Source organism: Stenella coeruleoalba, assembly GCF_951394435.1.
Source record: "Stenella coeruleoalba genome assembly, chromosome: 5".
Lineage (NCBI taxonomy): Eukaryota > Metazoa > Chordata > Mammalia > Artiodactyla > Delphinidae > Stenella > Stenella coeruleoalba.
In genome coordinates this window covers 66,403,026-66,427,045 of record NC_137150.1, presented here as the reverse complement: position 1 = coordinate 66,427,045, position 24,020 = coordinate 66,403,026, and the positions used below count along the sequence as shown (strand labels likewise).

Genomic DNA, 24,020 nt, shown 5'->3' with positions numbered 1-24,020 from the left:
ATTGCTTCGCTTCCCGGATGCCTTTCTTTTTATTTAAACATCTAGGATAGTTCTTCCTTCTGGGAAATCATTCTAAATTAAGCAGAGATGCCCTGCACAATTCCACTTACCCCACCAAGCCCAAGAAACAGAATTCTGAGTTTAACCATTGGGTTACAGTCTGAGAAGGGGCACACATGGAATCTGGGCACAGTAGCAAAAGATCATTTTAGCAAAAGTCAGGGCAGAATAATGCATTGGAGCCCTGTCTCTGCTACTTTAGAGCTGTGTTACTCTTCTTTTTCAAAAATTTTTATTGAAATATAGTTGATTTAGAATGTGTTAGTTTCAGGTGTACAGTAAAGTGATTTAGTTATACAATACATACATATACATATATATACATATATATTCTTTCTTTACATTCTCTTCCATTATAGGTTATTACAAGATATTGAGTATAGTTCCCTGTGCTATACAGTAGGTCTTTTTTGTTTATCTATTTTGTATGTGTTACTCTTCTGAGCTTTGATTTCCTCATCTGCAAATTGGAGTTCATGTTTCCTGCCTCAGACAATTGCTATGAAGATTGAATTAAATGAAGAAGAGTAATTTTAAACTATAAAGTGCTACAGGAATATTACTTACTATTTTTTATCAAAAAATAAGTGGGGAATGCTTTACATATTTTCATTTCTCTTTCCAGTTGTGGAATGTTACTCTGGCCCACTGGTAACTCTCCCTTACTTGGTGCTTCAATTCTAAAAAGATAATATAAACCTTTACATTTGTGTAGCCACTGACAGTTTAAAAGTAACTGTCTAATACTTTACAAAAACTACAAGATAACCAAGAAAAATACGAGGAAAAATCCCTACGAAAAATGCCATTTAGAGATCATCAAAATTATATAAATTATACAAATATAATGGCAAATGCATGGAAAGCACTTATCGCAAGGTACAGTTTAAGTGCTCAGTGCTCAGTAAATGTTATCTATTAATATTATAACAATCTTTGACAGAAGATTGCATGGAGAAAAGCTGGAATGATATATACCAAAAATTAATAGTAGCTGTGCTTCTTTCAAGAGCAGTGGATTTCTAATGGATTAAAGACTGTATTAAAACAAATTCACTAATTTAAAAAAACAAAATGGAAAGCCCACTCAAGTTCACCTAGCTACACTGATAATAAGTAGCAGAGCCAGGAATCAAACCCAAGTCTTCTGATTCCAAATTCAGGACTCTTTCTATGACACCAGGCTGCTTCCTTGACCTCACTTTCATTCTACTGTCTTTATGTCCAACACAGATAATTAGTCGGATTTCACCAAAGTCTGAGGATAAAAACCTAGGTGGGTTTCAGGAGAGGTAGGCAATGAAACATGCTGAAAGTATTTGCCATGAAGATGAAGAGCAAGAGTTACTTGATCCCAGCCACTAGAGGCAAGTCGTCTCCTTCAGGAATAAGGGGGATGAGAACAACAGCCCTCACCACCACTTCACACTAATGTGGGTGGAGGGAAGATCTCATCTCCTCCCGCCTCCTTAACCACCGCAGACAAAGACATCTCGAGTACATTTGACTGAAGAGCCACGTCATTGCCATCGTATCGCACTTTTCTGAGACTCCACAGAGTGTCAAGATGTTCTCCTTGGTACTGGCTTAATGGATTACTTCTAAAAGCGAATGCACTATTTATTGTAAAAGTCCTTTCCCAGAGGGCCAAGAAAGACAGTACGAGGAGGAGATGAACATCATCCTGTCTTTACAGCTATAAAGTTATAAAATTCCTAAATGGGCTGGGCTGGGCTGGAAGCCTGAGTCTCACTTGAAGTCTCCTTACGGTATTCCTTTTTTTTGAATTTTGAATTTTGAAATTTTATTTTACTTATTTATTTTTTATATAGCAGGTTCTTATTAATTATCTATTTTATACATATTAGTGTATATGGTACACTTTAAGAATACCTTAGGGTATTCTTAATGGTTTCAGCTAACTGGGATCTCGCTGGAGCTGATAGCATCTCTCCAGTTCTCCTTTTGGTCTCTCTGTCCATCCTCCTTGTATTCGCTACCCAAGTGCCTTCAAACTCATTTTTCTAATCTGCTGAATGATATATCTGTCTAAATTTAGAACATGTCAAAGAATTTAATCTGCACTAGTTTGGGTGATATCCCTTGGAAAATGCTTTGACTGACTTAATGTTATTTCATGCCCTTAGCACCTATAGAAGGCAGGCCTATATAAATATGTCAGGATTACTGTCCCTTTTGAAAACTAATGAAGAGGGCATCTGTACACATATGTAGAACCATCTATTCAATACCACTATGAGGAGGCACGATGGATACCTCAGACACATTTTTTTCCCCACAACTTTATACAACAAGTTCTGTAAAAAGTGAATGACAAGACTGTTGGGAGGATTAAGTGAGACTGTGTGCACAGTTTCTCCTCCAATGTTTGGCATATGGGGGTTTCTCAATAAGGTAGAGTTACCATGTCCTTCTTAACTTAGAATTGTGGCACAGACAGCCCATCAGTTTGCCAGGCCAAAGCCCAAGCATTACCCTGAACTCCTTCCTCCTAGATGATTAAACACAAAGATCCACAAAGCCCAGCTATGTCAGTTATCAACTTATTGCTTCTCAGTTCCTAATGCACACTTCAGTATGTGCTCTATGATAAACATCAGATTCTCTTAAGCACTTCTGCTTTCAAGTGTGCCCCCATGTTACGATTTTGCAGTAGAGAGCACTAGAGGGATACAGAGGAAGAAGAGGCCTTTTGGAATATCCAGCTTAGGCTGGGAGTCAGCAGGTTGATGCGAGAACAGCCAATGGCCTCTGCCCCAGCCAGAACACAGACCCTCTGCAACCCTGCAACCTCTGCTTGGCTTTCATCTTTCCTCAGCCACCTGTACAGACTTCATCCATTCACCAATGAAAAAGGTGCCTTTTTGCTAAATTGGATAATAGTTTTTGAATTCTGGAAGAATATTTCCTCAAATTTTTTGTGCTATGACAATATTATAGCCACAGACACGACTCACTTTTAAACTTAATCTGCATTGTTACCATATACTCTATTACTTTCTTAAGTTTAGACAATAAACAAAACAATAAATCAAACTCTCACCTCTAGTTTCTTATTTCCACGGGATAATTGCTGCCACCGGGGCCAATTCCAAGCTACCAACCTGATATCACTGAACATCCAGGTGGTAGAAAGGGGCAGGAACACACTGTCATGTATTATTTCCACCACACAAATAGAATAGGCAAAAATAACCCCCAGAGCATACATAACAGCAAAGTGAAGTAAAATCATCAGAGGATGAGGCATTTTGAGTATATTACCTTTGTTTTAAATTTATTTGGGGTGAAAGGTAAACACCCACCAAACCAAACAAATGAAGAGGAAATAGGCAGTCTACCTGAAAAAGAATTCAGAGTAATGATAGTAAAGATGACCCAAAATCTTGGAAATAGAATGGAGAAAATTCAAGAAATGTTTAACAAGGATCTAGAAGAACTGAAGAGCAAAAAAACAATGATGAACAACACAATAAATGAAATTAAAAATTCTCTAGAAGGAATCAATAGCAGAATAACTGAGGCAGAAGAGCGGATAAATGATCTGGAAGACAAAATAGTGAAAATAACTATGGCAGAGCAGAATAAAGAAAAAAGAATGAAAAGAACTGAGGACAGTCTCAGAGACCTCTGGGACAACATTAAACGCACCAACATTCAAATTATAGGGGTCCCAGAAGAAGAAGAGAAAAAAAAGGGACTGAGAATATATTTGAAGAGATTATAGTCCAAAAACTTCCCTAATATGGGAAAGGAAAGAGTCAATCAAGTCAAGGAAGTGCAGAGACTCCCATCCAGGCTAAATCCAAGAAGAACCACGCCAAGACACATATTAATCAAACTATCAAAAATTAAATACAAAGAAAAAATATTAGAAGCACAAAGGGAAAAACAACAAATAACATACAAGGGAATCCCCATAAGGTTAACAGCTGATTTTTCAGCAGGAACTCTGCAAGCCAGAAACGAGTGGCAGGACATATTTAAAGTGATGAAAGGGAAAAACCTAAAACCAAGATTACTCGACCCAGCAGGATCCCATTCAGATTTGATGGAGAAATTAAAACCTTTACAGACAAGAGAAAGCTAAGAGAATTCACCACCACCAAACCAGCTTTACAACAAATGCTAAAGGAACTTCTCTAAGCAGGAAACACAAGAGAAGGAAAAGACCTATAATAAAAAACCCAAAACAATTAAGAAAATGGAAATAGGAACATACATATCGATAACTACCTTAAATGAAAATGGATTAAATGCTCCAACCAAAAGGCATAGACTGGCTGAATGGATACAAAAACAAGACCCATATATATGCTGTCTACAAGAGACCCACTTCAGACCTAGGGACATATACAGACTGAGAGTGAGGGGATGGAAAAAGATATTCCATGCAAATGGAAATCAAAAGAAAGCTGGAGTAGCAATTCTCATATCAGACAAAATACACTTTAAAATGAAGACTATTACAAGAGACGAAGAAGGACAATACATAATGATCAAGGGATAAATACAAAAAGAAGATATAACAATTTTAAATATTTATGCACCCAACATAGGAGCACGTCAATACATAAGGCAAATGCTAACAGCCATAAAAGGGGGAATTGACAGTAACACAATAATAGTAGGGGACTTTAACACCTCACTTTCACCAATGGAAAGATCATCCAAAATGAAAATAAATAAGGAAATACAAGCTTTAAATGATACATTAAACAAGATGGACTTAATTGATATTTATAGGACATTCCATCCAAAAACAACAGAATACATTTTCTTCTCAAGTGCACGTGGAACATTCTCCAGGATAGATCATATCTTGGGTCACACATCAAGGCTTGGTAAATTTAAGAAAATTGAAATTGTATCAAGTATCTTTTCCAACCACAATGCTATGAGACTAGATATCAATTACAGGAAAAAATCTGTAACAAATACAAACACATGGAGGCTAAACAATACACTACTAAATAACCAAGAGATCACTGAAGAAATCAAACAGGAAATCAAAAAAATACCTAGAAACAAATGACAATGAAAACACGATGACCCAAAACCTATGGGATGCAGCAAAAGCATTTCTAAGAGGGAAGTTTATAGCAATACAATCCTACCTAAAGAAATAAGAAAAATCTCAAACAACCTAACCTTACACCTAAAGCAATTAGAGAGAGAAGAACAAAAAAACCCCCAAAGTTAGAAGAAGGAAAGAAATCATAAAGATCAGATCAGAAATAAATGAAAAAGAAATGAAGGAAACAATAGCAAAGATCAATAAATCTAAAAGATAGTTCTTTGAGAAGATAAACAAAATTGATAAAGCATTAGCCAGACTCATCAAGAAAAAAAGGGAGAAGACTCAAATCAATAAAATTAGCAATGAAAAAGGAGAAGTAACAACTGACACTGCAGAAACACAAAGTATCATGAGAGATTACTACAAGCAACTATATGCCAATAAAATGGACAACCTGGAAGAAATGGACAAATTCTTAGAAAAGCACAACCTTCTGAGACTGAACCAGGAAGAAATCGAAAATATAAACAGACTAGTCTCAAACACTGAAATTGAAACTGTGATTAAAAATCTGTGAAAAAAACAAACAAAAATCTGTGAAAAAAACAAACAAAAGCCCAGGACCAGATGGCTTCACAGGCAAATTCTATCAAATATTTAGAGAAGAGCTAACACCTATCATTCTCAAACTCTTCCAAAATATAACAGAAGGAGGAACACTCCCAAACTTATTCCACAAGGCCACCATCACCCTGACACCAAAACCATACAAAGATGTCACAAAGAAAGAAAACTACAGGCCAATATCACTGATGAACATAGATGCAAAAATCCTCAACAAAATACTAGCAAACAGAATCCAACAGCACATTAAAAGGATCATACACCATGATCAAGTGGGGTTTATCCCAGGAATGCAAGTATTCTTCAATATACACAAATCAATCAATGTGATAAACCATATTAATGAATTGAAGGAGAAAAACCATATGATCATCTCAATAGATGCAGAAAAAGCTTTTGACAAAATTCAACACCCATTTATGATAAAAACCCTCCAGAAAGTAGGCATAGAAGGGACTTACCTCAACATAATAAAGGCTATATATGACAAACCCACAGCCAACATCATTCTCAATGGTGAAAAACTGAAAGCATTTCCACTATGATCAGGAACAAGACAAGGTTGCCCACTCTTACCACTATTATTCAACATAGTTTTGGAAGTTTTAGTTACAGCAATCAGAGAAGAAGAAGAAATAAAAGGAATCCAAACTGGAAAAGAGGAAATAAAACTGTCACTGCAGATGACATGATACTATACATGGAAAATCCTAAAGATGCTACCAGAAAACTAGTAGAGCTCATCAATGAATTTGGTAAAGTTGTAGGATACAAAATTAATGCACAGAAATCTCTTGCATTCTTATACACTAGTGATGAAAAATTTGATAGAGAAAGTAAGGAAACACTTCCATTTACCACTGCAACAAAAAGAATAAAATACCTAGGAATAAACCTACCTAAGGAGACAAAAGACCTGTAAGCAGAAAACTATAGGAAACTGATGAAAGAAATTAAAAATGGTACAAACAGATCGAGAGATATACCATGTTCGTGGATTGGAAAAATCAACATTGTGAAAGTGACTATATTACCCAAAGCAATCTACAGATTCAATGCAATCCCTATCAAACTACCAATGGCATTTTTCACAGAACTAGAAGAAAAAATTTCACAATTTGTATGGAAACAAAAAAGACCCAAAATAGCCAAAGCAATCTTGAGGAAGAAAAATGGAGCTGAAGGAATCAGGCTCCTGGACTTCAGACTATACTACAAAGCTACAGTAATCAAGACAGTATGGTACTGGCACAAAAACAGAAATATAGATCAATGGAACAGGATAAAAAGCCCAGAGATAAACCCATGAACATACAGTCACATTATCTTTGATAAAGGAGGCAAAACTATACAATGGAGAAAAGACAGCTTCTTCAATGAGTGGTGCTGGGAAAACTGGACAGCTACCTGTAAAAGAATGAAATTAGAACAGTCCCTAACACCATACATAAAAATAAACTCAAAATGGATTAAAGACCTAAATGTAAGGCCAGACACTATCAAACTCCTAGAGGAAAACATAGGCAGAACGCTCAATGACATAAATCACAGCAAGATCCTTTTTGCCCCACCTCCTAGAGAAATGGAAATCAAAACAAAAATAAATGGAACCTAATGAAACTTAAAAGCTTTTGCACAGCAAAGGAAACCACAAACAAGACAAAAAGACAACCCTTAGAAAGGCAGAAAATTTTTGCAAATGAAGCAACTTACAAAGGATTAATCTCCAAAATTTACAAACAGCTCGTCCAGCTCAATATCAAAAACACACAAAAAATAATTCAAAAATGGGTAGAAGACCTAAATAGATGTTTCTGCAAAGAAGATGTACATATTGCCAACAAACACATGAAAGGATGCTCAACATCACTAACCATTAGAGAAATGCAAATCAAAACTACAGTGAGGTATCACCTCACACCAGTCAGAATGGCCATCATCAAAAAATCTACAAACAATAAATGCTGGGGAGCGTGTGGAGAAAAGGGAACCCTCTTGCACTGTTGGTGTGAATGTAAATTGATACAGCCACTATGGAGAACAGTATGGAGGTTCCTTAGAAAACTAAAAATAGGGCTTCCCTGGTGGCGCAGTGGTTGAGAGTCCTCCTGCCGATGCAGGGGACGTGGGTTCGTGTCCTGGTCCAGGAAGATCTCACATGCCACAGGGAGGCTGGGCCCGTGAGCCATGGCTGCTGAGCCTGCAGGTCCGGAGCCTGTGCTCCGCCACGGGAGGGGCCACAACAGTGAGAGGCCCGCATACCACAAACAAACAAACCAAAAAAAACTAAAAATAGAACTACCATACGACCCAGCAATCCCACTACTGGGCATATACCCTGAGAAAACCATAATTCAAAAAGAGTCATGTACCACAATGTTCATTGCAGCTCTATTTACAATATCCAGGATGTGAAAGCAACCTAAGTGTCCATTGACAGATGAATGGATAAAGAAGATGTGGCACATATATACAATGGAATATTACTCAGCCTTAAAAAGAAATGAAATTGGGTTATTTTGTAGTGAGGTGGATGGACCTAGAATCTGTCATACAGAGTGAAGTAGGTCATAAAGAGAAAAACGCATACTGTATGCTAACACACATATATGGAATCTAAAAGAAAAAAAAGGTTCTGAAGAACCTAGTGGCAGGACAGGAATAAAGATACAGATTTAGAGAATGGACTTGAGGACACAGGGAGGGGGAAGGGTAAGCTGGGACGAAGTGAGAGAGTGGCATGGACATATATACACTACCAAATGTAAAATAGATAGCCAGTGGGAAGCAGCTGCATGGCACAGGGAGATCAGCTCAGTGCTTTGTGTCCACCTAGGGGGGTGGGATAGGGAGGGAGGGAGCGAGACACAAGAGGGAGGGGATATGGGGATATATGTATACATATAGCTGATTCACTTTGTTATACAGCAGAAACTAACACACCATTGTAAAGCACTTATACTCCAATAAAGATGTTAAAAATAATAATAATAAAATAAAATACAAAAAAATTTATTTGGGGGTGAAACTAATTTTATTTAATTTTACATATAATAATAACTTGTAAAACTATTTAATTTAAATTTAAGAATTAACAACTGACTGTCAAAATTCCTGAAATCCTACCATTCACCTCTTATGAGCACGTGTGAACCAGCTCCAGCATGCCACTGGATCAGACCTTCATGGATATTGCATAAGTATCTAATGTGTCACCTAAACTCCCGCCCATTTATTGATCCTCCACATTTCAAACATGTACAGGCCACAAACCCTGATCCACAATTTCAGATTCAACAAAGCTCTGAAAATTGCAGCCGTGGTGGAAACTCACTTTGCGGTAAAACCAGATCTGAACCAGATGACGATTTATTCTATTTTTAATATCACATGTTTCCCTGAAAAGAGATTAATATGTTTGATTAGGGTGGGTAGTCCCAGACCTCCACTTGGGGCATAAAATAAACAACATATGCATTGTTTTACATTTCCAAAATATGAAAAATTCTCAGCTGATTCAAGGGTTTTGGATAAGGGATTGTGGACTTTCAGTGATCTTCATAAAATATAAATACAGAGCCTCACCCATCAGAGACTCCGTATCACCTAAGGGATAGAATCGAAGTTCTTAAACATGATACACAAGGCCCATAAGTCCTTTTCAAGTTTCCTCTCAACAGCTCCCACCTTGCCCTCCTATATCAAACTACTTCTAGGAGTCTGACAAACCATGACTAAAGATGGAGCTGGGCTTATTAGTTACCCCTCATCTACACTGTATGTACTTGGGGAAAGAATCAGAACCCAGCTAACGCAGGAGTGTGGTGGTCCATCTTTCTTGCTCTATCACTTATGGGATCTTCATCTGGCCACTTCATTTTCCCTAGTCTCCACCTCTCATCTATAAAATGGGAATCATACAACTAACAAGGATGTAGGGAAGGTAAAGCAAGTTCATGGACATGAAGATACTTTTACATGTGCTATATACTACATTAAAAGGTTTTTTACTATTCCTCATTCTGAAACTGGAATACTGGTTTGAAAGCAGATATTCTTTAAACCACTGATGAGTAGCCAGGGATTTCTCATCTCCCCAGAAGGAGCTGAAAGTTGATGTACATGAAGCCCAGCCTTTTCTGTCACATACAAAAAAAGTGTTATGCTTGAAAAGAGTCTTGTGTGGTTGGTAAGGCTGGGGAAATAGGTCTATGTTACAATCCCTGTAACTCTCAGGAATGGATGGGTCTTATGCCATTAGAAAAAGGAGGAAAGGGGACAAGAGCAGCCCAGGTTCTCACCTTTCTGGGCCTGTGTGTTTATACATTTGTTTTGTTTAGTCTTGCTGTTGTTATTTTGGAGGTTTTGTTTTTTGTTTGATTGGTTTTGCTGTTGCTGTTTTTTGCTGCACTACAAATAAACAGAGGACTTAAGTCTGAAAGGTCATTCAAAACCTATGCATGCCCCTCCTTTGACAAACAGCTTCCTATCTTCTGCTTGAACAGTCACAGTGAATGGGAGCCCATTCATTTAGTCCAGATGCCTGAACATTTTCTTTACAACTGGTACCTCCTCCTTCCATTACGTGAAGGCAGTCTGAACCAGCTACAGAGTAACAGGAAAAGAAAAGAAACTGGCAATGTCTTACACTGGTAAAAACGACTGGAATCAGATATTTTCTTGAAAGTAGATTTTGATGGAGGGTTGTGGGAGAAGTAAAAGAATTTTGAGAGAGAAGAATGACCAAAAAAGAACACAAAATCACTACCATTTAAAAAGGAGAAATGGGTTCCAATGTGCAAAGGAAGAAAGTCTGATAGCAAATAAGCAAATATGATTGCTTGAAATTCTACATGCATAGGATACATGCCTCATTATTGTCCTTAATATAAATGGGTACCACAAGACAAAAGAGAAATAGAAAACTAGTTGCCAGAGATTTCTTACCAACTTTCTGAACGTCCTATTAGGTTCAGAGGTAAGTACAAGGCTTGCGTCTTTGGGGCAAAGCTGTTCATATTTACCTGAAAACTGCTGGTGTTAGCAATCATCCTAGCTGATGTTAAATCAAGCACACAATTATAGTGCTAAACCTCAATGCAGATCACACAATCAGATTTATCTTCCAAAAATTGATATCTACAGGCCACTGCAATCACTGAGCAGAAACATTCAAACAAACAAAAAAACAAGTCAAACTTCTGTACAAATAAAACCAAACAAAATATGCACCCTTAAAGAAATTACTGATTCTATTATTTGAGAATTCAAAAGTAGCCACCACTGGATTTGAAAGACCATGTTTGTGCATTCTTTCTTATAAATGAGATACATTGTAGAAATGAAATGAGATATATTGTAGAAAAGAAGTGAGATACATTGTAGAAACAAAATAGGTAAGTGTTTACTTCTGACGTGACCTTCAGAATTTATGTAGACATCTTGCTTAATCAAGGCAGCCTTTTCTTTCTTTCTTTTTTTTTTTTTTGCGGTACGCGGGCCCCCCACCGCCGCAGCCTCTCGCGTTGCGGAGCACAGGCTCCAGACGCGCAGGCTCAGCGGCCATGGCTCACGGGCCCAGCCGCTTCACGGCATGTGGGATCTTCCCAGACCGGGGCACGAGCGCGTGCCCCCCGCATCGGCAGGCAGACCCCCAACCACTGCGCCACCAGGGAAGCCCAAGGCAGCCTTTTCATTTGCACAAATCATATTTTACTCTGCAGATGGGAGGTGGAGAGTAGAGAATAAAATGTAAGTTGGTGAAAGTGAATAAATTAAAAGACTTTTCATTAAAGGTAACCCAGAGATGATAGAGATAGAGATGGACAAGATAGAAATAAAGGTAGAGGCTACCAATAACAACATCAAAAAGTATTGCCTTTTACCAATAGTTAGTACTTGAGAACAGAGGAAGGACACTGATGTCCACTGAAAATCCACTATGTGCTAAGGACTTTGCTAAGAATTTTACAATGTTACCTTGTTTAGTCTTCATAACAACTTGTCAGGTATATATCATTATCTGCAATTCATAGATGAAGACACAAATGCTCAGAACTTGTCAGCTTGGTTTTCAAAAATTCATTTTAATTCAAGTTTTGGAACCCATTTGAAACAAAAATATGCTATGGTGGTCAGAAAGATGGACTCATAGTTTATTTGGTTTCTGCATTCCTTTGATTGAGGGATTTGTTCTGCTCGACTGGAAGGTTAAACATCCCAGTGTTGTCCTCCTAAAATTTATTCAAAGAAGATGTCCCTCCCAGAAGGGAAAGATAAAATGATTCTTCACTCAGGTGTAGAAATGACTGAGCTTTTTGGCTGGAACCTTTGGTGCTTGTACTACCAAGAAAACTTACTGAACCAATTAAGTATCTCAAATGGAGTTCTAATTGCATTCTCCATTTAATATCATGGATTCTGCAGAAGAAAAGAGATGCCTCTTACCCTTATTATGTGCATATTTTACTTACTACTATAAGGACTATGGCATTCCTAATAGTCACCCGGTGGGTGAAAAAAAGGTCACACAGACACTAGAGTGTCAGGGTAGGACAGAAAGTTAACCATCTTCATTGTGTCTGGCAATGAAAACCCCTGTAGCTAAGATAAGCCTTGAGGGTGAATGGAGCAGTCATTAAAATGACAAGCACTTAAGTGTTAGATTTGGTTTTTATCTTAACTCTGGACAGGTGGCCTTTCTTTTGAGGGCTTTTTATTTGCTTGTTTTGTTTTTTTTAAATTTTTATTTTATATTGGAGTATAGTTGATTAACAATGTTGTGTTAATTTCAGGTGTAGAGCAAAGGGATTCAGTTATACATGTACATGTATCTATTCTTTTTCAAATTCTTTTACCATTTAGGTTATTACAGAATATTGAGCAGAGTTTCCTGTGCTATACAGTAGGTTCTTGTTGGTTATCAATTTTAAATATAGCAGTGTGTACATGTCAATCCCAAACTCCCAATCTATCCCTCCCCGCCTCCAAGGTGGCCTGTCTTTATCCTGCATGATTTCCCTAGTTTTGTTGCTCATGTTATTGTACCCAATTTACCTAATGATAAAATTCACAATGTATATGTTGACCTCATTCATCCTCTTTCCCAACCTTCCTTTCCACTGTACCCAGAGTGGGATGGTTAGTAGCCTGATGTGGTTGGAGGGAGAGTGCTTACAAGAAACAGAGATTGGAACCAGAGAGATCAGTTAGGAGGCTAATACAATGGTCCCTGAGAGCCCTGATGAGGGCCTGACCTAAGGTAGTCACAGTGATGGTTGAGTGAAGCAACTAGCCTGGAAAACAGTGGTAGAAGTCAAACCTGGTCATACCATCAGCCATGGGGCACCATGAAACTTTACTCTCCTGCTCGATATGTCAATCAATTATCTCACTGTAAGCAGGAGAAATTCTTCCACTGGGCCATCTCCTATTCTATTACGGTGTTGTCAAGGAAAAGGCTAGATTTCCACTGTCCTTCACTTAGTCATAACTACTCACTCTGTCGAGAGCCAGAAGCCTTGAATGTTCTCTCCAGAAGTCTTGGCAATGTGGCCTTTCAAGTCTTCCGTGGCAGTCTCAATGGCCCCTGGCTGAGTAGGAGAAAGAGAATACCTAGTTTAGAGAAGACTGAGTCCTCTTCATGCTTATGATTAATTACTATATCCCAGCAATTCCTCCAAAAAGTTGACCAGGAAAGATAATTCTTGGAGTTGCCTGTTTGTTGTAGGCACTGCCTGCTGGAGAGCTTAGTCTTAAACTCTGGTATTTACTAAGTTGCTCTCCTTGGGTGGGACAAAAGTGATCCAAGTCCTGTGAGATTTCTATAATCTTACTCACATTTTCTCATAGAAATGAAGATAGCTATTTTCAGAGCACCAGTTTTTCTAATAAACAAATGTGTATCAGGAAGTTCAATGCATTTAGCAATACAAACATTTTTAAAATCTAACCTTTCTCTCTTCAAAGAGTACATGGTCATAAAACACAAAGGAGGAAAGCTTCTTCCAGTATTCTGACTATAGTTTTATCTGGCTCTGGGAAATGAATTTTTTGTCTCCTTACCTCTCTTTTTTTACCTTTATCCAAAAAGGAATTCCTACTATGAGCCTGCCTCTAGCTTAAAAATGGATTAACCCTGTCTTAATAATACATTCATAGACCCTCTAGCTCAGTGATTCTTAAACTTCAGCACACATCAGGATCACCTGAAATGTGTCTTAAAACAGATTTCTGGGCACTGTCCCCAGAGTTTCTGATTCAGTAGTTCTGGGGTGGGCCTGAGAATTTACATTTCTAACAAGTTCCTGGGTGATGCTATTGGTGTGGGACTCTACTATAAGAACCATTGTTCTCTAGGCAGTTACTCTCAGCCTTGGTTACCCATCAGAATCACTGGCGGAGCTTTTGAAAATCCTAATGCCAGGGCTGTGCACCAGGCCAATTATATCAGATACTCAGTGGACGGGATTCACCTAACAGTACATCAGGATTTTTTAAAGCATCCCAGATAACTCCAATGTATAGCCAAGGTTGAGAACCACTACAGCCAAGGTCTTATCTATTAGAAGCCATCCCGTTTTATAAGTGTGAAAACAGGGGTCTGTGTAGGGAAGTATATAACTTGTCAAGTTCACTCAGTCAAGAAGTGACAGAAACAAGACAGGAAACCCAGACATTCCACTTCTAGGCCTACCACACAGTGCTGGTCTCATGCCCAACCCTGGGACTAGTACGTTACAAGTTCTCATATAGTCTCTATGTAATAGGGCTTTATGCTAGACACCTAATCTTCCATAAACATCAACATTCCTAATCCTCCTAGCTTGAGACCTTTCTCTCCCAAAAGGAAGTGGGGATACTAGCCTAGCTAGGACCCATTCAAATATCTTCTCTCAGAGGTGAGGTGATTGTAGGATTTTGGTTTGCTTGTTTTCTCAAACTATGATAAAAGGCTTTGAAAGACTATAGCCACAGAGTCCATCAGTTAAGAAAAATCTTAGATGAGTCCACATGTAAAATACAGGAAAAGAATGGAGCTGCTTCAGATGAAGTGGTAGTAAATGGTACAGAACTTTAAGTACTTATCTGTCCCCCTCCCTTCCACTCATTCCACACAGCACAAGTCATCCAGGAAATGGATAGGACAACTACAGAGAATTGAGTGACCTGTGTTCATATTCCAGATATGTCATGAATAAATTCTGTGACCTACAGATAATTATTTAACTTTCCTTGGCTTCCATTTCTTTATCTATAAGACAACTGAGTAGACTGAACCAAAGCTTTCTGAGCCAAGCTGATGATCAAAACCTCCTGGAAATCTTTAAGAAAATATGACCATAGCCTTTTACACTGAGAGATTCTAATTTTCAATTCTAACAAGTTTCCTGTTGGATTGGACAGTCAGCCAGGGGACTGAATGATTTCCAACTCTTTTGTCATCCTCTGCTGCTGGTTAAAGGATTGTCAGAAAGCTAGTATGGTACCCCGTGCTTGCTGAAACCTGTGTGTCACAAAATCAGTAAGTTCTGGGACACTAGTCAAATATGCCTTGAGCTCCCACTGACACAGGAGATTGTGTCAACATCACCGGTTTCCAGTAATCCAGCTGGTAGGACTGGACTACCCTGCAGGGAAATTTCCTGATTCTGTTACAATTCTCCCATCATCCATCATCCTTGGCTCCCCGTGATACAGCCTGACTCTACTAGGCCCACTGGTCAAAGTTCTCTAAAAAATGATGCTTTCTTTGATGACTCATCATGGCTATTTTTCCTGTCTCTTTTCGTGTATTCACACAATTTCTGCCTCAAGCTAATATAACTTGGTAGTGAAACTAATACTTTTCAGAAGAAAAATATTATAAGTGGAATTGGAGAATAATGAAATAATCCTAAAATAAGCATTTTGTTGGATGCTTTTATGCCAGACACTTTGCCAAAAACATGTAAAGATGAATAAAAGAATGTAGAATTTTTCAAAACCTTACTTGTCTTCCCTATGGAAGGCAATTGGCAAAAGCTATCAAAATGATCTAATCTTCGATCCACACATTCCATTTCTGTGAAGTTATACTATAGATACTCTTGCATATGTACAAAATGACATATGTATAAAGTGTCCTTTGCAGCCTAGTTTGTGGATAGCAAAAACTTGGAAACCATGCAAATATCTATCAATAGTAGAGTTGTTAGATATATTATGGGACATATCCATGCAATGAAATATGATAAATATGTAAAAAATGAAGAAACATGTACTAATCTTTGATTTCAAAATATGTTATTAAGTGAAAGGAAAAAAATGTTCAGAAGAAAGGGTAAATATGGCAACTTTTTGTGTGAAAAGGAGGAGAATGGGTAAGAATAAGTATTTGTGTTTGTACAGGCCTAAAGTCACTCTAGAAGGATGCATAGAAAATGTTAACAGCGGTTCCCTAAGGGTAGGGAAGGAACTTGGTGGATGGAGCCAGTGGATGGGTGTTGTTTGGCTATACACATTTCCAAAAGTTAAACATTAAAAATGAAGTGCATTCCTTATAGAACAGTTTGGAAGTCTCTGGAGTTCTGTCCGTGTCCTCACTGCCTGAATTCGTACCTTCAGTAGAAATATCAGTTATGCCTCTATGGAACAGTTATGCATCGTATCCTGATAGAGTATTTTACTCTCCTCCATTTGTTATTATTGGTTACTATGATAAATTAACTTCAGCCTTTTAGTGTCAAAAATGAAATAAAGTGTGTGAACACTTTGACTTGTGTCCGGGACAAGGTTTTAAATCTCAGCCTTTCTGCTGGCTGTGAGACCCATGTTAAGTCACCTTGTCATTCCATGCATCGGTGTAAGCATTTGTTAGATGGATAAGATATCATTAACTGTAACAGCTGTTAGGAAATGGTGACAACATTTGGTAACACTGAAGAATAAAAGACTTCATTATCATTCTTCTTGTTAACATTAAATAGAAGGGAAATCATTGTACCAGGATTGGGGGATCAAATGGTTACTGAACAATTAGCTCTGAGACTCCTTGCACTCTAAGACTAATACGAAAGTATAATGGAATGATATGTACTCATCACTCGACCAGAGAAAGCCTGGCAAGAGAGTACAAATACATTTCTAATTCTAAATTTTAAGAAAAAAATCATTAGGGGGATCCTTACTTATAAGTCACTACATAGCTTAATGGTCAATATTTTCTCTAATAGTCTAGCACTAAATATTTTCAATCAAAACAAACGTACTGAGGAAAGTTCAAAGACATATGTATTTGTCTCCTTGTGTTTCCTCGAGCTAGAATAGCCCAGGGCCAGGAGCCACACAAACAATATTCATGTCTGCTACTAATATTTTCCCATGTACTGGACCCCTTAGCTAGACAGTGAGAGGATGGGACAAGATAGAAAGGAATGCTCCTAGGGACTTAGACACAATCAACTCTCCCTTGAGGGTGTCGTCACACCAAGAGTTTACTTTGTGGTATATTCATAAGGTAAGAAAACCAGCTGTGAATTGGATGTGATTTGTAAAGCCCAGACAAATTTGTCTCTCCCTGAAAATGAAGGAAATGCTTCTTATTTCATGATTGTTAAGTGTCTGCCCTCAGATAGAAACATCAACTTTATTACCATCTTCAAAGGATTTCAGTGTAAGGAGGGGATTCCAGAAACATTTTGCCCAGTGAGATATATAATTTCTAAATCACAAAGAAGCTCATACAGACAATAACAATACAACTAATATATTTAGTTGTTCCCAGTACAAGAGCAAGACATGGGGAAGCGTGTAGTAAGAGAAGAGGGAAAAGGAGAGAGTATGAAAGTCAAATCAGTGTCATAAAGGCAACAACATCTTGCCACACAATGGGAAGTCCCAAACCTGCTTATTAAAATCTTGTTGCTCACAATAGAACACAGGTTATAAAAAGGCCATGGGGAACCATTAATTAAATATTAAAAGATCAAAGAGTTTTAGTCCCATTAGTTTGTATGTAATTTACATTCTCAAGTATAAATTTAGAGATAATTCCCCATCTCTAATCGCTTTCAACTTTCTGATAAGATATCTGCAAATACAGAGTCCTACAGGGAGTTTAAATATATCTTTCCCCATGCGGATCAAGTATTGTTCCTTTCATAAGAAGTTGCTTTTGAATATCACTCTCCACGACTAAAGTGATTATCATAATGTACCTCAAGTTATTAGCCTTGAGGGGTACTTATGTTGAGAGAAGACAGTAGGCCATTTTTAGATATGTCTAAGCAATAATAGCAGATGAACAAAAATATGAGGAAAAGGTTATCCAAGCAGACTGATAGCAAGTGGTTCAGACCTTCATTACTGTGACTCCTCATTCATTGTCCAAGGCCAGAGGCAGTGGATGGGTGGTAGAAAGTTCCAGGAGTCTTGGGTTCCTGGCCTGCTATGACCCCTAAGTTGCTGGTTGCCTTTGGACAAGTCACATCTTCTTTATGTGTCTCAGGGGTGGGGTTGGATATTTTATGAGGCCCCTCCTGGCTCTGAGAAAGAATGTTGCTAAGCTGTATCAGAAGGACAAATTTGCAGTAAATAAATAATTGGCTGGAAGCCTGAGGGAAGAAAGCAACAGCCCAGAGTGACCCATAAAAGAACACAAGAGGTTGAAGGGACCAGACTGGCTTGTTTTACGACCAGGTATTCAGAGATGTGATCTAATGCACGATATTATGATGCTAAAAATGCCTTGTTTGTCATAAATTGATCTATACTTTCATATCAGTCACATCTTTGCATATCCAGCTTGAAACTCATATACTGATCCATCCTCTTTCTTATTATAGCATTGGGTATCCACTCCTGGCAGCTGAGTAACTGAGTGCCATCCTGCCTCAGCAAGCCAAGGAATAACTTTCCTTTCCAGATATGAACAAGAACCAACTTAAATATCCAGCAAAACTTAAACAGATTGTACTACATCCCCATAGTGGGATATTATAGAGTGTTAAAAATGATTTTATGAAACCACAGTTATTGACATAATAAATATTTGGCATGTAATTCTATTCTTTTGCACAATAAAATGTACATGTAAGAAGAAGTAAGGTTATTCACCAAAATGTATAAAAGCACATTCATATATTTTGGTTAACTTTGAACTGTGGAATTATGGTGACTTTTATCTTGCTTGCCCACATTTTCCAATTTTTTTCAATAAACCACCTCCTGTGAAATTATTTTAGAACCCTGTAATAAAATAAAATGCATGGCCAAGGAATTTCTCCACTCAGTCACTTACTGCTTTTCTGAATTTGCAAGATATATCCTTAAAATTCTTACACTGTAATAAATTGATTTATTTTAAATCACTGCATGGGATCACAGAACTATGAATGGGAATTGGGGAACATTTGTTCTAACCCTAGCTTTGCTACTTACTAACCTCTTGGGCAAGTCAGTGCCCACTAACTGTTAAGACCTTGGGTGAGCCACTGCCCCTCTCTGGACCTTAGTTGTCTCTAAAAATTAGAGAATTGACTAGCAACTTGGTGTTCAAAGTGTGGTAGGTGGACAGAAAGCATGAGCATTGCCAGAGAGTTTATATAAATGCAGAATCTAAGGCCTCATCCCAGACCCATTGAATCAAACCAGTATTTTAACAAGCTCTCCAGGTGATCCGTTTGCACGATAAAGACTGAGAAGCATTGGACCATATCATCCTTAGATCTCATTTCAGCTCTAAGAAGCAAAACATTACGATGTATGTTTCATAGATCTGAGTCATTCAGAACCCTGACCTGATTTAATTATCCCTTGAGAAAATCAGTTAGCTTCCTTCATTTGAACCTCTTTCCTGCTACAGACCCTATAGGTCTACATTTGTATCTCACCTTAGGGGTCATGGTGAGGTCATGGGCATCTTAATATCATTCCTATTACCAATAACAGGAATGTGAATGCCAAGTCAGCAAAAAAGAGAAAGAAAGCATTTAGAATAGCAAGAGATGCTGTTTATGAAATGTTAATAGATGTGTCTTACACTGTACTAAGAACTCTTTAAAAATTAGCTTAAACTCCCATATAAAACTGACATTTTATCCATACTTTGAAGATGAGAAAATTTATATGTGTATATATATATATATATATATATATATATATATATACACACACACACACACACACATATACATACATACAATGTCTCCTTCCATTTCCTCAGCTACCACCACATCAGCAGATTTGTGGTTTACAAGGTAGTAAAACTGGATCATTATTTATTCAAAATAATATTTATCATTGTTTCAGTCGAACCAACAATTGTATTTTCATTATCCTCATATGCATTAAAGCACGTTCATTATACTCACATGCTAAAAAAGAAAAAACCTCTTCATATTTTGTCTCTTGGTCTGAAGGAAAGTTAATGCTGACTGCTTGGGAATGTAGCCTTTACAGATACCTCCTAAAGAGTCCTCAGGTCTACTTCAGACTCACTGATAAGATTAGAAGAAGGTTTTCCTTTCCCAAGCTCTTGAGAACTTCAAGTTACTTTCTATACACCTATTGGAGAAGATGTTCTTTAAATGAATCGTAGTCAATCACTGAAAATCTTTACTAGGGGGCCATACGTTCAATTGTACATTATGGCAGAAAGAGCACTGGACTTAGAGACAGAAGGTACAGAGTCTAGCTACAGCTCTTACACTAATATTATGTGACTTAGGTCACTTCACTCCTCTGAAACTTCAATATGTTTACCACTAAAACAAGAGTGATAAGCCCTTTCCTGCCTACCTCACAGTGCTTCTCCAGGGGACTGTATTTTATAAGCTACATAGAGCCACACAAATAAAAGCATCATGTAAATAAATAAATAAATAAACAAAAGCTCTGTTGTAGCTTTAGACTGTGTCAGTTTAGCTAAGCTAGGACTACATTTTCTAGAATTTCCTTTCCTGTCTGCTTCTAAACTAGTGTTGGCCACAAGAGACGTTTGTGTCAGATTTGAAAGGCAGAAGTGAAACATCAGTCATGATTCCTTATTGAAGATGAGGGCAGGACAATCAGGCCCAAGTGCAGCTCATGTTCACAGCTGCCAACCTCCTGTTTACTTGATGGCATGGGAGGGGGTGGGGAAGCCCCTGGACCTACAGCTCCTTTTGCTACAGTCAGACCTCCTCCCTCAGATCCTCCTTCCCTGAACTGGGTAAGTGTGCAGCTCACTCGGTGGAGAAGAGCACTGGCTTCTCCTGAAAGTGACTCACATCTTCAAGTTCAAACTTGGTGGGAGACAAACACAGGTTCCATTTTTCCATGGTGGGAGCCGCTCGGTCAAAAGGAATTCCAGTTTGTCCATCCAGGTTCAGGTTATTCCCTATTTCCTATTCCTACTTCACAACAGCCAATTGGTTGATCTATAGCAACTTCAGACCCATCATCAGATGCAAAGACAACAGCTTTGCATAGACTTCTCAGGCAGCTCTCTTAATTGAACCAGCTTCCAATGATAAAGCCCTTATTCTATATCATTCATCACTGTTCTTCTCTCATCAAATCCTGTTCATCTCTCATCATCACTATCAAAGAAAAGGACACTTTAAGGGATGCTTTGATTTCTTTCCCAGCTATATCTTAAGCTTAACTTTGCATATTCAATAAAGTTCTTATACTTTAGAAAATAAACCATTTGCTTTCCCTATGCAAAAACACACAAACACACACATAGTATAGAACATGCCAAAGCACTCTGCACATATGAGTCACTGAATACAGGTAATATAGGTATATATCTTCAAACACACACACACACACACACACACACACACACACACACACATACTGAGTCTCTTTAACTACAACTTTATCTTAACCAAAGATATATTTTAAAGGCTAACAAATCAGGGTTTGTTAGTTAAAGCATTATAAATAGTCTCAAACTCTTGGCCACCACTTATTTAGCAGTTGAGTTGAAAAGTTTTTTTTCAACAAAGAGATGTTCCATGTACACTTGAAGAATCTCTCTGCTGCCACAGAGCACAATCTGCAATGTTGCCCCCAGTTGATGATAGCCTACAAGCTCACTGCTTTGATGCACAGGGAAGAAGCTCAGCTCCAAACTGCAGCTATAGGATTGGAATAAAGTGTTTGTCCCCGTAGTGTTATACCAGCATGCCCATGTAGACCCTTGAGGTTTAGCCCATGCTCAGCAACCCTTTCCACTCCATCACCCATGTCTTTTCCAGACTTACAACAAATACTCCCTCTGGGCTCCCAGCCTTATATTCTAGCCAGTCTGGTTCTCTCTCCATAGAGCATTAATTTATTGAGGTCAGGTCTAGCATGAATACAGGACTCAGGAGCCAAAGACTCATGGAGGCTGGAGGACCTGCTTCTCCTTGATACTATCTGGTAGTCAAAAATAGACCCTTAACTACTCCGAAATTCAGATCTTCCGCCTATAAAATGGAGATAAGGATGACTACTTCACAGTTATTGTGACTATTACACAAGATAAAGAACATGAAAACAGTTGGTAAAACATGTGGTATATGGAAGGATATTAGGATGTTTTTAAGGAGAAGTTTTATGTAGTATTTAAATTCATGATTTTATTATTTTACCCGTGTAATGAAGTACTTCCGTGAGATATAAGGCTGGTGATAGGGACTGGGGTAGAGTGCTGATTCGGTCACACTTGGAGGCCTTGAAGTCTGCCTTGGCCCTGAGACAGTGCCTGGGTCATCCTCCTCCGTGGACAGCTGATCAGTCTCAGAGGTTTAGTCATCTCCCTCTTGCTTCGGAGACACAGGCTGCAATCCTTCAAAACTCCCAATGGTTGACATTTCTTCAGCCTAAAACAAAGGAAGAAACAATCTTCTCAGAAAAAAAAAAAAAGTCGCCTGTGTCCTAGCTATGGCAAAACAGTGTACGATGAGCAAATGATGCTCCTGAAACTGACAAACCCACCACACAGTAACTAAGCAGAGGCACTGATGGATGCAGTTCAATAACACAGACTCTACAGTCCCTTGCGGACGTTTACCAGGGGAAAGAAGCAGAGACCCTGTGGACAGAGAAAAGGAAGCTGCAAGTATTTCCATTCTCCCCATCTTTATTCCCAGGGACAGGAAGCTGAACAAGGGAACAGCAGTATGAAATCATTATCAGACAATTTCTCTTCAAGTTTTCATAGCATTTTTGCTTGAAAACCTACTAGCCTGCAAGCTTACTTAAGAGTTAAAAGCAATGATATTGCACCTTCTTGTGTACTTCTTGGGTAGTAATAGGGCATGAAAGCACTTAGAACTGAGCATATTTTTAACCGCAAGATTGCAATTCTAAAAATGTATCTTCAAGGATACACGGGGAATATAGCCAACTGTAAATGGAATATAATCTTAAAAAAATTGTGAATCATTACATTGTACACCTGTAACTTATATAATATTGTACATCAACTATACTTCAGTAAAAACTTTTAATAATAAATAAATAAAAATGTATCCTAAGGAAATAATTCAGACAAATGCAAAGACATAAATATAGAAGGTTGTACATTACAACACGGTGTCTAATAGTAGAAAAGTACATAATTTTATGTCTAATAGCAAAACATTGTGTATAATAGCAACATTACACACTCACACAACATTGCATCTAATACCAAAAAAATATAGTGAAACTAAGTATCCATCAGCAGAGAACTGGCAAAATAAGACATGTTATACTGCACAGTGAATACAATGTAGTCATTACAAATGTGAGGATATATTTTTACCATGGAATGATGTCCAAAAAAACAATTGTTAGTGGAAAAAATGTTATAAAATATTATGAATAATGTTATTCAAATTTGTTACAATAATTCAGAAAGAAAGAAGGAAGGAAGGAAGAAAGGGAGAAAGGGAGGGAGGGAAGGAAGGAATACTACCTGGACTTACATATGTATATACACGTGTGGTAGGACAGAGGTTAGAAACAATCTAAAAGGAAATAAAATAAAGTATTAATACTGATTATCTCTGACAAATTAGTGGTTACCAGTGAGGAGAGGGAAAAAGGGAGGGGCAAGATAGGGGTGGGGGGAAGACGGCTGAAGAGTAAGACGCGGAGATCACCTTCCTCCCTACAGATACATCAGAAATACATCTACACGTGGAACAACTCCTACAGAACACCCACTGAACGCTGGCAGAAGACCTCAGACCTTCCAAAAGGCAAGAAACGGCCCACGTACCTGGGTAGGGGAAAAGAAAAAAGAATAAACAGAGACAAAAGGATAGGGACGGGACCTGCACCAGTGGGAGGGAGC

General features: G+C 38.1%; 1 protein-coding gene across 1 annotated transcript in view; it reads right to left on the bottom strand.

Moving 5' to 3' along the window:
* Positions 1-22,551, bottom strand: part of TPRG1 (tumor protein p63 regulated 1) — a gene marked incomplete at its 5' end in the record, with an annotated part of 111,242 nt that extends 88,691 nt beyond the window's left edge. The window contains 3 exon segments of the mRNA XM_079922016.1: positions 13,226-13,317; positions 22,330-22,485; positions 22,489-22,551. Coding sequence (XP_079778142.1) covers positions 13,226-13,317; positions 22,330-22,485; positions 22,489-22,551 — 311 coding nt within the window.
* Positions 22,552-24,020: the final 1,469 nt, after the last annotated feature.